Genomic DNA, 15,193 nt, shown 5'->3' with positions numbered 1-15,193 from the left:
TGTTAAAGGAAAAACAATAGAAAACAAAGACGAAAAAGTCACTGACACCCATTGCTTCTTTTTTGAAATGTATCTGTAAAAAAATAACGAATTGAACAGCAACAAATTGTTTTTACAGTGTTTTTCCTTTGGTTTTTCTCTTTTGTCAATTGTATTTCACTATTTCTCAAAACTATTTCATATTTACGTCACTTTGAGATACGAAATAGTTTTGAGAAATAGTGAAATACAATTGACAAAAGAAGAAAATCAAAAGAAAAACAGTGTATGGTTTATTAAGATTTTAAATGTTTGCCAGACAAAGATTTAAGACAAAGAATTATGCAGATTTAGACCCTCCAGTTTCTGCAGGCTCTCTTTTTGTTGTCTTTAAACCAAAAATGAGATAATTTCGAATTTGATTTATTTGGTTGTTGCAGCAAAAAATCGGCATTTTTAATTTAGACACAAATGGTTGCCAAGTCCCATGCTGCTTAGCCTAGATATGATGCGAAGAGAATAATGAAAAATTGAAAAACCTTCTACACTTTTATAATGAATAAAAAAATTTAATATACCTCTAGAGACATTCCCAGTGCAAACACGTTGCGCGTTCCATTTATTCTTCCTTCATGGATATTTAAAAAAAATCTCATTACTTTAAATCTACTTGTTCTGCGACAACGGTTATTATTTTTTGTCCCTGCTAAAAGTCAAGAAAACTCAAACAAATTTATTCCTCAACAGATTTCTTGCAACGATGATACGAGAGTTATTTATGCGACAAAAATCACACTACTTTTGTTACAAGTGGGAAGTTTACACACACGAGTGTAGCAATTGGTGTAATCTCAAGCGCAAAAAAGTATTTAATGAAAAGATGCACTTAATTCGTTATAGTGCCATTTTACCATGTGAAAAAACATTAAAAAACAACTACATTTTGTAATGGTGGTGCAAAATTTATTTATCAGCAAAAATCAATCAAAAACTTCTGATTACAATCCATCAGCTTTTCTACAGAGGTGGTTGTAGGTCAAAATAGTGAAGTTTGATTCGCAGTAACAAATCTTTCAAGAAGTTCGTCCAGATTTTTGAAGTGAAAACTTCTTTAGGCGCGCCACATACATTTTATTCGCGGGCAGTGAATTAGTTTCATGCGACACGGTAAAATCGTTCGCAGCACAAGCCAAAATCGTTCGCAGCACGACACGGTAAGCTAAAATCAAGGGAGTCGAGTTTTTTAGCGGAGCGAGCGAAAAACAATTAAATGTGCGTCACTTGTCAATTTTAAATTTTCATTGTACGTTGTGTTGTGACCTGACTGACCTCAGTGCAGAGCTGCAGGAGTAACTGTATATATATATCCAGGATATTTCACGAGTGATAATGAGCCTGACGTAATTTAAAATGAAACCCACATTATATTTCCGAAAAAAGCTGGCTACTGTCATTAAAATATCCGGCTTTTTTTGAAAATGTATTGTGGGTTGAATTTATTATTCCGTCAGGCTCATTATCACTCGTGAAATGCCCTGTATAGTTTTATACAATATAAACGATAAAGACACGACAAATATTGTAAGTTTACAGATGAATGTAGAATTTAATACGTAGGTAATTCTCAATTATATGGCTTCGACAATTCATCTATTGGAAAAATGTGTGTAGCAAAATGTGAAGAGGAAAATGGACAAATTATCATAATACAGAGTATTGCTATGAAAACTTGTGTTGTGTTCAATATCATCGCCAAGAAAATAAAACTTCCATAAAACATCCAAACCTAACCTCACAAATTTTGCTAGAGTATACCTCTCAAAACGGACGTATTTGCAGTTTCTACTGAAAAATACAGATTTTTGATGTTTTTTAAAAACAGCATTGGATTTAAATAATATTAATTATTTAGGTACGCCTTGCTCCTTATTCTTCCAAGTCATCCATCATCCATAATGATATAGGTATTTTTTATAGAATAGGTAGACACATATTACTTAAAATCAGTAACGAGCATCATAGAAGTTTTCACTTCTGTCGTGCGGTCTTAAGCACACACTCTTTGTTTTAAGTAAAATATCTTCTACGCTATTCAGACTCTTAATTTCTATTTTTTTTCCCAAAATAAAATCAATTGCTTCTTTATTTAAGAAAAATTAACTGTGAAAATTTTAACTGTGTAACTTGACCCCTCCTTGGTGGTGCATTTTCATTGGCACGTAGTTTATTTGTTATTGTAACTCGTGAATCAGAAGCGCTACTGCATGAACAGTTGTATTCATTTAGAAAAAGCAATCTGAAAAGCGGTAAATTGGGATATTTATCTTGGCGTTTGTTGCCCCCGAGCGCGGCCAAACAAAGGGTTTACCCACCAAGCCAGTGTTAATAATGCAATAAAATAAGTAAAATGTAATTTCGCGTTTATTTAGAAGCAGTGCCGCCCGCGGCCACATCCGCTGTATTATTGGTTGCGTCGATCGTAACTCATTTCACCGTGTAATTTCGCACTTGTGCGATAAATATCCCGCTAATTGGCCCGAATTTATTGATTTTGTCCGAGCGGTAGCGTTCCATCAACGCAACAGTGTATTTAGTAATTGGCAGCGGATCCAGGTGCCGCACAATGATCCTGAGCAACAGTTCGCAATGTAGCGGCGTTGTCCGCCCCCAACGATCATGACTCAGTCGTACATGTAAATTCTTGAAATTATTTTTATGTTTGCGAATCTATTTCAAGTTAAAAAGTAAACAACAGATGTACCGGTTTATTAATATGAGCCTTCTTTACTTTACTGGATGTCGGAGCGATTAAATTATTTATATTTCCCTGATCGGATCAATACTGATGCAAGACGGTTTGGGTCATTACCAGAGATTTCGACTGCACACGCATGAATAAAATTAAAAATAACATTATCTCCGTTTCGTAATCGCCCGAGATATTTATAATTTCGTAATCTCTCGACTGGAGATGATAAAGTGCTTTCTTAAATCATTCTGTTCGTAATGGCCCCCATACTTTACATGCAAAATTTCAGCGGGCCCGTCAGGTCCGTGCTGTTGACCGCCGCAGCTTTGGGAATCAAACTGCAACACAAAATCATCGATCTCTCCAAGCAGGAACACTTGACTGACAGCTTCCTCAAGGTAGGTGGGCTTGTTTTGTTTCGCGTCGATTTAACAACGGCGCTTCCAGCTGAACCCCCAACACACAATACCGACGCTCGACGACAATGGGACCGTCATCTGGGACAGTCATGCCATCAATGCCTATCTGGTGGACAAGTACGGCAAGGATGACGAGCTTTATCCCAAAGACTTGGCCAAGAGGGCGCTGGTCGACCAGAGGCTTCATTTCGACAGCGGACTCATCTTCAGCTGGCTCAGGAATATCGCTGTAGGTATAGTGTTTTTAATAGGCGAGGAAATGCCAATCGAGAGGGAATAGAATGATGTTTCAAATGTACTCCACATGTTTTGGATCATTGCGTAAGAGTACAAAAAAAATGTTACTGGTACAAATCGGGTCGTTAGAGACTGTTGTAGATTTCCACTGGAAGAAATACTTGGATAATTGTTTAAACAATTTCTTATAGAAATTATTGCAGTTTTGAAATAATAATGCTTTATTAACCCTCCGGGCTTTCGGATTCCTGATTACAAACATAAAAATAACAATTCCAAGATTTTACATGCTTTTCCTATCGCCCATCCGTTTCTTTCTCTATCCCTTTCTCTCCTCTTCCATATCTCTTTCATCCATCTTATCTACCTTCTGTCTTCATTCAGTATTTCTCCCCGTTCCTTTCTCTCCCTCTCTCTCATTTCTCTACATTCATTCCATATGTGCTCAATTCTCTCTCTCTCTTCTCATAGCACATTCTGTACCTTCTTTCTTCTCCTTCCATCCAATACCTGTCTTCTCTCTCTTCCTTCGTCTTCATTCAGTATTTCTCCCCGTTCTTTTCTCTCCTTCTCTCTCATTTCGCTAGATCCATTCCATATGTGCTCAATTCTCTTTTTCTCTCTCTCTTCTCATAGCACATTGTGCACCTTCTTTCTTCCTCTTCCATCTAATACCTGTTTTCTCTCTTCTCCTTCCCACATCTAAATCTCGCATCATTTTTCTTTCTCTTGCACTCTCTCCCCCCAGGAATTTCCTCTGTCATACACCTCTCATACTTCCTGTTGTATCTGGATTCCTTGATTCTCTCCCTTCTTTCTTGCTTGTCCGTGTCTTTGTCCCTTTCACTGAGCTCTACATTCATCCATCTTCCTTTTGCTCTCAATCTTTCCACTTCTTCACTAGCATATCCGTTCTTTTGGTAGTACTTCTGTCTATTCTTCTTCTCCTTGTTCTTTTTCTTTTCTCTCCAGCATTTCGTCAGTATCCTGCAATCTTCCCTTCCCTCCATTTTCTCCTCAAACTTTGCCGTTCTCTTTCCTGCTTTCACTCTCAGCCTATTCCTCTCTTCCTCCACTCTTCCCTCACCATGTAACCTGGCGTTTCTCTGCCACTCCTAGCACCCCTCTCAAATATTTTTCTTGAACTTTCTATACCTTCTCTTGTCCTTCTGCCCGTACACCAATATACTCTCTATCATCCTCTCAAATATCATCATTCTCCTCCTGAAAACACCTCCTCACTTTCTCTCTCCTATTCCCCAAAAACATTCCACTACCTTATTTGCTTTCCTCACTATCTCTCTGATATGTGCCTTATCCGTGGCTGTTTCAGCCCAAGTATTTGAACTCGTTCTCTCACTCATTCTCTTCACTCTTCCTCTTTCTTTTATTGAACACCATCATTTTCGTCTTCTCAAGATTTACTCCCAGCTTTTTCTTCCTTACATACTTTCCCAGGTTCTTCATCATTTCTTTCTCACTATTTGCCATAATTGCCACGTCATACGCAAACGCCAGGTTCCAAACTTTCTCTCTACCTACCACACTCCCCCCCGCTTGTGCTTTCCTTAACATTTCATCCACGTCTGCCACATATTATCGTAAATAGCAGGAAGCTAAGCGGGCAGTCCTGTCTTACTCCCTTTGTCGTCTCAAACCATTCACCTTCTTTCTCTCCCACCTTCACTTTGTTTTTTGTTCTTGCGATTTTTTGCTTCTTTTTCTTGAGTTTTTGAAGAAACAAGTTGCCATAAACATTTTTTAAGACCATAAATTTTTTTTCTGGTGTCAGGAGTTTTCTCTCTAAACGAAATAGTAAAAATTTAAAAAAATCGTTTAATGAAATCACTTTTCGCATTTTTTCTTCGCTTTTTAAATAAGCCAACTGCCATAAATAATTTTTCAGAGCGTTGATTTTTCTCTGTCATAACTTTTTTCTCCAAACGAAATATTTAAAATAAAAAAAAAAACAAAAACAAAAAAGATTGTGCTTAAGACCGCGTGACAGAAGTGAAAACTTTTATGATGCTCGCTATGGATTTTAAGTAATATGTATATATTCTATAAATTATATTATTATGGATGATAGTACTTAGAGAAATTAGGAGCAAGGCATAAATAACTAATGTAATTTAAATCCATTGCTGTTTTTAAATAAACATCAAAATCTGCATTTTGCTAAAGAAACTGCAAATACGTCCGCTTTTAGAGGTAAACAGACTAGCAAAATTTGTGAGGTTAGGTTTTGAAGTTTAAGCTTTATTTTCTTGGCGATTATTGTATTGAACAGAACAAAAGTTTCCATAGCAACCGGGACCAGACAATCATTTATAAATACCCTGTATTATGATAATTTGTCCATTTTTTAAATTTAGCAACACAATCAAAACACACTGACCAATGAAAATGTGGAAGTGGCAAGTGACGCGCAGTTGGCTGTTTCTTACTCCCGAGAGTTTAGCTTGTTGCGAAGGATTTTTTAGCGTGTTGCTAACCATCTTAGCGTGTTGCGAACGATTTTTGGCGTGTCGCATGAAACTAATTCACTGCCCGGGGATAAAATGTATGTGGTGGGCCTTAAGAAGTTTTCTTTTCAATTATTTTACTTGTCAGGCAACTTGTAACGCAGAAACGGTTACGAAAAAATGTATTACACAAAAAAGTTTAGCAACTTATTTGCTAAAAACAAGTTTCCTCCCTACCTCTATTATTTCTCCAGATATTTAAATTACACAATTGTTTTGTCAAAAAGGGCATCACGTGCTCGATATCTTGACGCTGGTGCATATTGCAAAACTTTAACTTATAATCCAAATATCTTGTAAACTCCTAATCTAAATCTCCAAAAAAAAGAAATAAACATTAAAATAAAAATATAAATAATACTATATCATATAAACATTTACTGTGATTTTGTTTTTAAGAATCTTGAACAACGACTAAACAAAACTTAAAAAAATATTATTCTAGGGTTCTTTATTTGTTTTTCATAAACCATAACAGCTATAACAAAAAGCCAGTGGATCACAAACACAAATCTACATTTTTAAAAAGAATCATAATTTTGGAATAAGTAGAATGCACTTCAAAGTTTGGTTTTCCTTCGTCAAAAATCGAAAATAATTGGAAATGACTTCTAATTCGTAATAGTAAGTTCTTTACAGTGTCTGGACGCCAGGAGAATTTTTTCAGAATTTTTAGACGGCATTTAGATTTTTTCATGAATTGTCACCAACGATTTCTCAGTCAGGCGAAATTAAAATATTTCGCGGCGCACTTTCCAGTGTCTGGTGCTTCTAAATCAAAACAAACAGTAGAATCGTAGGAAATGTAGTGCTCTATAAAAAAGATTTGACACAAGCTAGCTCTATTTGCTGTAGTTTTCTTCATAAAGGTCCAAAAACGTAATTTCCAAATCTTTAACAATTTGTTAAAATTGTTTAAACAATTCCCTGAGTATTTCCTGCGGTCCAAATGCACAGTACTACCACCGACCGTACTACTCATATTTTTTTTACTCATAGAACTAGTGCAAGCAAAATTTTAATGTGACTGGACAAATTTTAGCACTTTATCAAAATGTAAATAACACAGATTTGAATGATATTTTGTTGGTAGAGGGGAATGAAGTACAAGGGCCGCAAAACCCTGACCGAGGACCAGATCGAGGGCCTGGAGAACGGCTACGGCCACCTGGACACCTTCCTCAAAGGCAACCCCTGGGTGACCGGAAACACGATCACAATAGCCGACTTTAGCTTGATCGCGAACGTAACCTCCTTGGATGTCCTGTATCCGGTCGATCCGACCAGATTCTCCAACGTGAAGGCGTGGATGACTCGGGCCTCCAGCCTCCCCTACTACGACGTGAACGTCGAGGGCCTGGACAGCTTCAAGCGAATGTTCAAAGCACTGATGTCATGATGTGGGCTTGACGGATGTTTGCGAATATAAAAATTGTATTACGATTGAAATAAAACGTACGCAAAGAGAAAACTGAAATCCGGCTCCGTCTTTGTCCGACGAATCCACAAATCGGTAAAATGCGTGTCCGCCATAAATTTTATTGAGCAAGTTATTTACGTAGCCAACACCTGTCCCAGCTTAGAGGAAATTACAAGACGATTTTTACACGTGCTGCCGCTTCATCATAAATAGCACGTTTTTAATTCCTGGTAGTGTTAGGTAACCGCGATGGTCGACAGGTGTGCCTTTTTATTTAATTATTTTTTCGCTTCTCGCGAAAATACTTACAATATTAATCATAAATAAGTCGCGGCAAAGTCGCGCCAAAGCTCGAAATAAGTTTATTTTATAGGATCCCTCGCGTTTATTGACGCACGTCGGAAGGTCGATTAAACAGCGCGGGTGCTGGAACGAAGCCTTGCGGAACTCCGAGTAAATTTAGACGGCGACTCTCGTTCTTCTTTGACAGATTATGAAATTCAGCTGTGTCCCAATTAGAAAACTGGACTTCCTACTCGCCTATATTTACGTTACCAAAAATCTCGCTTTTACTCTAAAAATAATTTTAGAGCCATCCCGGCTTTATTACACTCTCTTGGCGCGATTCGAGCCTGTTGCGCCACTCCAAGAAGCCGCATCCTCCATTCATCTGCTAATTAGCACGCGGTCTAAAAGCGATAGCAATACTAGATCTAGTAGGGATCGCCCACCGCTTGGCCCCCTCCCAAGGAATGTCCGTGAAATGGGCGCCATCTCCACAGGACGCGATCCCCAGGATCGAAGGACGACGCGGCCAAATCGATTTTTTTCACCCGGGCAGCTGTTACCGAAGGTGAAGGTCCCCGCCTATTTTTAGATCCAAGCCCGGTGCAAGATTTATGCCGTTTGGATTTTTATTTTCGTTATCACCTCCCCACAATGGGATGATCAACGGCCAACAACAGTTGGCCCATGGCTCCCAACGTAAATTATCTGCTCACAATGTGTTTCGAATTTTTTTTACAAAAATACATAAACTGCGGTGGAGAATACAAAGCGAGCGTTTAAAGGAATGGACACGTCTTTCCGCACGAAAATGTCAGATTTGACGGGCGTTCTTTTCATGAGGTAGAATTTTACCTGGCAAGGGAGTTTCGCGTTGGGACCGAGCGAAATAACCATCAGTTTGCAAATGAAAAAATGTAATTAGCTTAGTACACCCAGGAGACCGGCGCTGAGCTACTTTCATTAGCGAATTAAAAATTCCCTCGGAAACCAAGCTGCGAAAGCAATTTCGACCAAATCGGCAAATTTTGCGCGACGATGTTTTATTTATTTTGCAGCGAGGGACGGCTTTACCACTTTTAATTGAAACAAAACAGAAACTCTTCGAAATATTTTCACAAAGACAATACCTACAATATTTTTTATTTTATCTTATAAAGGTGCTTTTTTTTAATTGGGCGTCGAAGTTGACGCTGAAGAGTCGATTGTGAAAGCACCACTCGTTTTAAAAATACTGATTTTTCAAACTGCAGATTAAAAACATAAACAACGCAAAAAGTGAGGTTAGATTTAAACAGCTGATCTTAAAAGACTGATTTTTCAAATTGCATATTAAAAACAAGCAAAAAGTGAGGTTAAATTTAAATAGCTGACCAAAGTTGTAATCCGGTGGTGCATTCACAATCGATTTCTTCAAAATTATTACTAATTGCGCGTTAAGTACAAATCCAACACTCCCAAGAAGTGAAACTTTTACGCCATGCACTTCTTCACGACCTCTTTCAGATCGTTCAGGCCCGGCTCGTTGACCTTGGCGTAGGACAGCTCCTGAAAGCGCTGAATCCACGCGGTCACTTTTGGAAACAGTAACGAATCCACCGGAACCAGAACATCCAAAGACGTAACACTAGCGGCAAGACTGAAATCAGCTATGGTCACTTCTCCCCCCGCCGTCCATTTGTTCTTCTCCAGAAACGCTTCAAGAAACCTGTAGGCTTCGACGACCTGATTGGCCGTCTCTTGCGGTACTTCTTTGCTCTTGCGGTAGAACAGCGGCGCCTGAAAAATGCAATTATTTGGTGTACATATTCCCTTCTGGTGGTTCTTACGGCAGCATTTCTGAAACTGTTGAAGAGGATTCCTGTGTCGAAGTGGAGTCTTTGGTCGACGAGAGCTCTCTTGGAGTGGTCTCTCGGGTAGAGCTTGTCGTCGGAGGAGTACTTCCGCACTAGGTACGCGTTGATGGCGTGGCTGTCGGTGATGATGGTCTCGCCGTCGATCAGTGTGGGTACTGTGTGCAGAGGATTCAACTAGAAGGCAATTGAAAGAACCAGGTTTTTCATGGCGGTGGAATTACCTGGAGGTACTCGGGTCTGCGGTGCTCTCCTTTTGCCAGGTCCACGTTCTTCAGTTCCAGTTCGATCCCAAGAGCCTGAGCTGTGATGAGTACTGCCCTCGAGGGGGGACTCAGGAGAGTCATGTACAAGATCGGCGCCATCCCAAGAACTAATAAATTCAAAGGAATGTTATCAGAGACAACTAGCACAGATAAGCGATGAAACCGCATCTTTCTCGGATTAAATTCTTATCAACAACGGTACTTTCTTGTTTCAGAATATTAAAAGTACTATATTTGGAAAAATGTAAATATGCAAAAAATACTAAAAAGTTTTTCACTCATTGGGTTCTTGAGTTAAAAAAGCAGTACTCCATTGTTTTTATTCCCTCCTCTTCGTTCTGTTTTGGCATTTTCAAGAGTTAATTTCCTCTTTTAAAATATTTCTCCTGAACCACTATTGCCACTGTTTCCATCAAGTAAAAATTCTTGTGAAGTACCTAGTACGTCATGCGCTGTTTCACAAGCTCCCACGAGGCATTCAGAAAGACCTCATTGGCTGTGGCATATGACAACTCCTCAAACCTCTTAATCCAAGCTAAGAGTACCCAATCCACTGGAACCAAAACGTCCGAAGAAGTGACAACAGCAGCGGTTGTTTCTTCATCTCCCTTCACCCATTTGTTCTTCTCCAAGAAATTTTCTCTCTTTTGGTACTTCCTTGCTCTTCTGGTAGCACAACAGTACCTCAACGAAATTCTTTCCTTCGTTGTATTCGTTTTTGAAATGATCGAACAGGATTCCTGTATCGAAGTGGTGTTTGGTCGACGAGCGCCCTCTCGGTATGACTTTTAGGGTACGCTTTTCATCCGGACAGTAGGTACCTACTTTCGCACTGATGGCGTGACCTCCTCGCCATCGACCTGATGGTACTCAGGTGTGCGATGTTATCCCTTGGTCAAGTCAACACTTTAATTCCCCGCTCTCGAGGACGGATTGCAAAGCGTCATGTGCAACATCGCAGTCATTCCAAGAACTGATAACTCTGCATAGTAACATTTATCACGTGCAACTAGTCAGATACGCGATGAATTTGCATCTTTCAGTTCTTAAAAACAATAGTCGCGCTGTGTGGCGAGATAATTCCGCATCGACTCAATATGAATTATGATGGATGTTAGCCGTCAGTAAACAAACGCTCTAATAAAAATAGAACAAATGGATTCTGTATTTACGCTGAACGATAGAACTTCAAAATCTAGATTTTTCATTTATTCGTTTCAGAGCCTGTCAGTTTCGGCGAGCGCAATCATTTTCAAACGTCAAAGTCTGTTGTTGCTTCTATTTGTCAGATCGGAGGAATTTTTTACAAACTTTAAGTGGGTTATCGGGGAGTTTATTTGAACGGAAGAAAACAATGGGATGGTGTAAACATGCAAATCCTACTCTTAGATTGTCTTTCTGTAAATAGTGAAGGTCTCAAAGGTCAGTCTGTGGCGTTGCAGTACTATTTTTAGAAGGTCAAATTGATTTGGAAAGTGCATTAATGGATTCAGAAACTCTCATGAGGGGCACAGTTATCTTTGTTTTCTTTAAATAATACTAGTTTTTTTAGTACGCCATTTTCTTTTGACTGAATTAAACACGATTTGCAATAAATTTGGTACGTTTCACAGACGTCACTATTACTTAGAGGTAGTACCAGAAGGTACTACTGGGTGGTTAGTTGGAAAAGAACACTTCTTTCCATGGATGGAAAATATCTTTTAAATATGATATTTGGATAACCTAAAAGATCTTGGAAGGCAAATAAAAATATAATACTGTTGTCAAATGATAGAGGTGTTGGATTCTCTCATGGGCTGTGACCTTGGAAATACATATCTGCAAGAAGACGGAGCGATAAACCAGTGAAAAATCTGTAAATAAAAACTGAAAACATCGACCACTTTAGATGCAAATAGACGAGAGGGAGGCAACGAATGGCGATGTTTTCCGGTCGGTCTGTAGCGCCGAGTTGAGACCGATTTTCGTCGTTTGCGCAGATAGCCTCATAGCCCATGAGAAAATCCAAGATCTATACTTTGGTATACTGTTTTCTCAATTTCGTTGTAGGTCGTAAAATTGTATTGCATATTATGAGCGATTAACGTGCACGATGGTTGGGTTTGATATGGTTGGCAAGCGGCGCGTGTCATTTGTCAATGCAAATATACAAAATGTACAATACAACTACTTAAAATATTACCTACTAGTGCTGCTACCATAAAATTTTACGATCTACAACAAAATTGAGGAAATAGTACTTTTGTCACATAATAGCACGTAAGAGGAATATAAGAATGACAGAAGGAACAAAAAAAAATAGAATGCAAAAAATATTTTTCTGTGAGAAGCAAGCTGAGTATGAAGAGCAAATGAAGGAGAAGACTGTAAAAGGCAAACAAAAAGAAGTTTGAGTATGAAAATGATTGTGGAGTGTTTTGTTTTTGTCTTTTAATCTCGTCCATCAATTCTAAATAGGATTCAGGTCCGGGTTCTTCGCTGGTCACCATATAAAAATATAATAAAAACAAACAGGCCATAAAAAGAATGCTGACCCGCCGTGATTTGGCCGATTTCCGTTCCCAATTTAACGATTTTGTTAAATTTAAAACATCACAATTAATTTGATAAAGTCTTCAAACATTTACAGATGCGGGAATTAGTCTCCGCTTGATTTCTGTTGGCCAACAAAAATTCTTTCTTTAAGCAATTGTCTGCTATTATGATATATGAATATTTTTTGGACGCGGCAACATCCGATCCCAGCCAAATCCCTTTCATCTAGGCCCATTACGCCAGTTTTTATTTATCGATCTTCGCGACATAAAAACGCCGAAAGCGCAATTTCCAATTAATCCCGCACGTCCCTCGACTCTTTGTCCTTCGATTGCGCAAGATTAACACTCACGTGTCCTGCAGGCAGACTGATAAACCCGGTTAAAGAGGCCTCTTAGCATTTCGAAAATAAATTTCGGCAAAATAATTGTATAACAATAACACGATAAGGTCGAATTAATATCAATTATATCTCTAAATGGGTCGCAGACAGCGATAACAGCCGAACGCTCCTCTCCTCAGTTCACTCACATTAACAGTGTCTAATTGACGATAACCACAATAATAAAAATACTTTAATCTTCTTCGCTGTTTGTTTACACTGGTTCAGTCCAAAATGAGACCTAAGTTGTACATGAGCGAAATCTGTCCGTCGGCTAGAGCAGTAGTGTTGACAGCGAAGGTCTTGGAACTCACCCTCGAGCTGAAGGAAGTGCAGCCCTGCAAGGTAGGTGGTGCCAAAACTAGCACATAAATCACGGTGGTTTGCGAGTGATGGAAATGGCGCCTCTCCAACTGCCACGGGTCGTTCCTCCACAACAATGAATGAATCCCATTGTCTTTAAATAAACACCAAAAGCTATTGTTGTGCGGAGTAAACAACGCAGCTATTTCCGTTGCAGTTGAACCAACAACACGCAATTCCTACTTTGGAGGACAGCGGTTACGTCATCTGGGATAGCCACGCTATTATCGCATTCCTCGTCGGCAAGTACGGCAAGGATGACTCGCTCTACCCCAGAGACAACCCCCGCAGGTCCGTGATCGACCAGCGACTCCGCTTCGATTCGGGCGTGGTCTCGTTCATCACCAAAACCATTCTGGTAGGTACCACGCAACTCTTCCTCCGCTCCAACTAATCTAAACAATTCTAGAATCCGATTCTGTACGAGGACAACGAGAAGACCATCACAGATATCTACACCGTGGTCGAGCACTTCTTCGACGACAACAACTGTTGGATCGCGGGGGATGACATTTCGATTGCCGATCTGTCCCTCATCCCTTCGATCACTTCGCTGGATGTGGTGGTACCCATCGATGAAAAGCAGTTTCCCAAGTTGGCCAGATGGGTCAAGAAGGCCGAGTCGATGCCCTTCTACGAGGCCAACAAGAAGGGGCTCTGTAAACTCCGAGACTCGCTGATTCGTTGTCGATGTTGAACCAAAGATGCTTATTATATTTTATTTGCTTAGCGATAGGAGAGATTAATTTGTGATATAGGGTTATAAAAGTTAAGTGGATTCGCAATGATTATTCTAGATATAGGTTTTTATATTTGTGAAGTTGAAAAAATAAATGTCCAGATAAAATTTGTGTTTACACAGTCATACGGATGAGTGTGGGGACAGGTGTTTTTCACGGCCAATTTAACTTGCGTTTTAATGCTGTGGACATGCATATTCTCCTTCTTGTTTTCAAACACAATTAGAAATCTTGCTATCACCGAAATAGCCGAGGGGATTGTTTGTAATCCCAGTTTATGGCCCAATCCCTCGTTAACTTAATCCTCTTTTTTTATCACTACATAAAAATGATTCCAAAACGACTTAACTTATGTGAAAGTCATTAATTAATCTGATCGGAACGTTCCACAAAGATAAGGTAGCAGAATCTTGATTGCTCCTTTTATTAAACAACTGTGATGTTATCTAATTGTCTTACCTTTCTATCTTTGGATGTGAACCAACTGGCAACAAACAGATATTGAAATTTAACGCTTTAATTATGAACTAAATGCGACAAATGCGTATGTTGCAATTCGGTGATAACACGTTGACAATTTTTTTCAACCACGTACTTAGTGTTATGCTACGATAGTTTACATTGCGATAAAAAAAATCTACGACTTTAAATAGTTTGATAAGAATTAAAGCGATCACTTTTAAAGTGAAATTTGAAATGATTTTTGATAGTTCTGTTTGAGAGTCCTAGATAATTTGAAATTTTTCAAAACTTCGATGAGAGGAACTTCAAAAGAGATCCAATCAGCGAAAAGAGTATTTTGCAATGAAGCTTAACAACAAACAGTTCAATGGAATCATTTGAATATGTCACAACGTTTACAAATCACAGTTTGCAAACGAATTACAAATACTTTGTTATAAAATCGGAAAAGATTAAATCAAATATTTTAGAATTAGTGAACAAAGTGCAAAGACTGATTTAATAAAAAAAGACAATTTTTCTGAGTTGTTTTGAAAAGTATAGTGCGTTCGGAAAAAAAACAATCACATGACCACCATAGTTCATTGTTCGTTTGAACACCCGTTATTAGTGATGACTCCAGCAAAATCTGTGCCAATACTTCTTGACTGAATTATAAACCAAAATTTCGTGACTGTATCGTTTGTCGGTTGTTTTTGCACTTGAAGATCCACGTTCTTTCTTCGTTTCGATTTAGAAATACATATTTATTACTGATAAAAATTCAATTTTGCGAGTTTATTTATAAAAAGTGCGATTGGATTTTTATCTTTGATAAATTCTACAAAAGTCCTAAGTCACATCTTTTTGAGATTATCTCAGATGACTGCAGTAAAATCTCTCGATGAGATGTCGCAGCAAAAAGAAGAGGGATCAGGTGATCAATCAATCAGAAAAATGCTATTTTAAAATGAATAAAAAAAAAAAACAATAGCG

At 38.7% G+C, this 15,193-nt stretch overlaps 3 protein-coding genes across 4 annotated transcripts; 2 read left to right on the top strand and 1 right to left on the bottom strand.

Annotated features, from left to right (window-relative positions):
* The first annotated feature begins 2,942 nt into the window (after positions 1-2,942).
* Positions 2,943-7,386, top strand: LOC138122345 (glutathione S-transferase 1-like). The gene is made up of 3 exons (XM_069036595.1): positions 2,943-3,126; positions 3,176-3,376; positions 7,003-7,386. The coding sequence occupies exons 1-3, from the start codon at positions 2,986-2,988 to the stop codon at positions 7,306-7,308; spliced, it is 648 nt and encodes a 215-aa protein (XP_068892696.1). The 5' UTR covers positions 2,943-2,985; the 3' UTR covers positions 7,309-7,386.
* Positions 7,387-8,712: 1,326 nt separating this feature from the next.
* Positions 8,713-14,373, bottom strand: LOC138122346 (glutathione S-transferase 1-like). 2 transcript variants are annotated; one of them, XM_069036597.1, is made up of 4 exons: positions 14,216-14,373; positions 9,692-9,840; positions 9,444-9,644; positions 8,713-9,393 (listed from the first exon to the last, which is right to left on the bottom strand). In XM_069036597.1, the coding sequence occupies exons 2-4, from the start codon at positions 9,830-9,832 to the stop codon at positions 9,088-9,090; spliced, it is 648 nt and encodes a 215-aa protein (XP_068892698.1). In that variant the 5' UTR covers positions 9,833-9,840; positions 14,216-14,373; the 3' UTR covers positions 8,713-9,087. The 2 variants fall into 2 exon arrangements, with proteins under 2 accessions (XP_068892698.1, XP_068892697.1); XM_069036596.1 differs by lacking the exon at positions 14,216-14,373 and adding an exon at positions 12,968-13,128.
* On the top strand, positions 12,771-13,863 carry LOC138122348 (glutathione S-transferase 1-like). The gene is made up of 3 exons (XM_069036600.1): positions 12,771-12,998; positions 13,174-13,374; positions 13,426-13,863. Exons 1-3 carry the CDS (start codon positions 12,888-12,890, stop codon positions 13,711-13,713), a joined length of 600 nt encoding a protein of 199 aa, XP_068892701.1. The 5' UTR covers positions 12,771-12,887; the 3' UTR covers positions 13,714-13,863.
* Positions 14,374-15,193: the final 820 nt, after the last annotated feature.

This window comes from Tenebrio molitor, chromosome 1, assembly GCF_963966145.1.
Source record: "Tenebrio molitor chromosome 1, icTenMoli1.1, whole genome shotgun sequence".
NCBI classification, from domain to species: Eukaryota; Metazoa; Arthropoda; class Insecta; order Coleoptera; family Tenebrionidae; genus Tenebrio; species Tenebrio molitor.
This window is presented reverse-complemented; position numbering and strand designations above follow the sequence as displayed.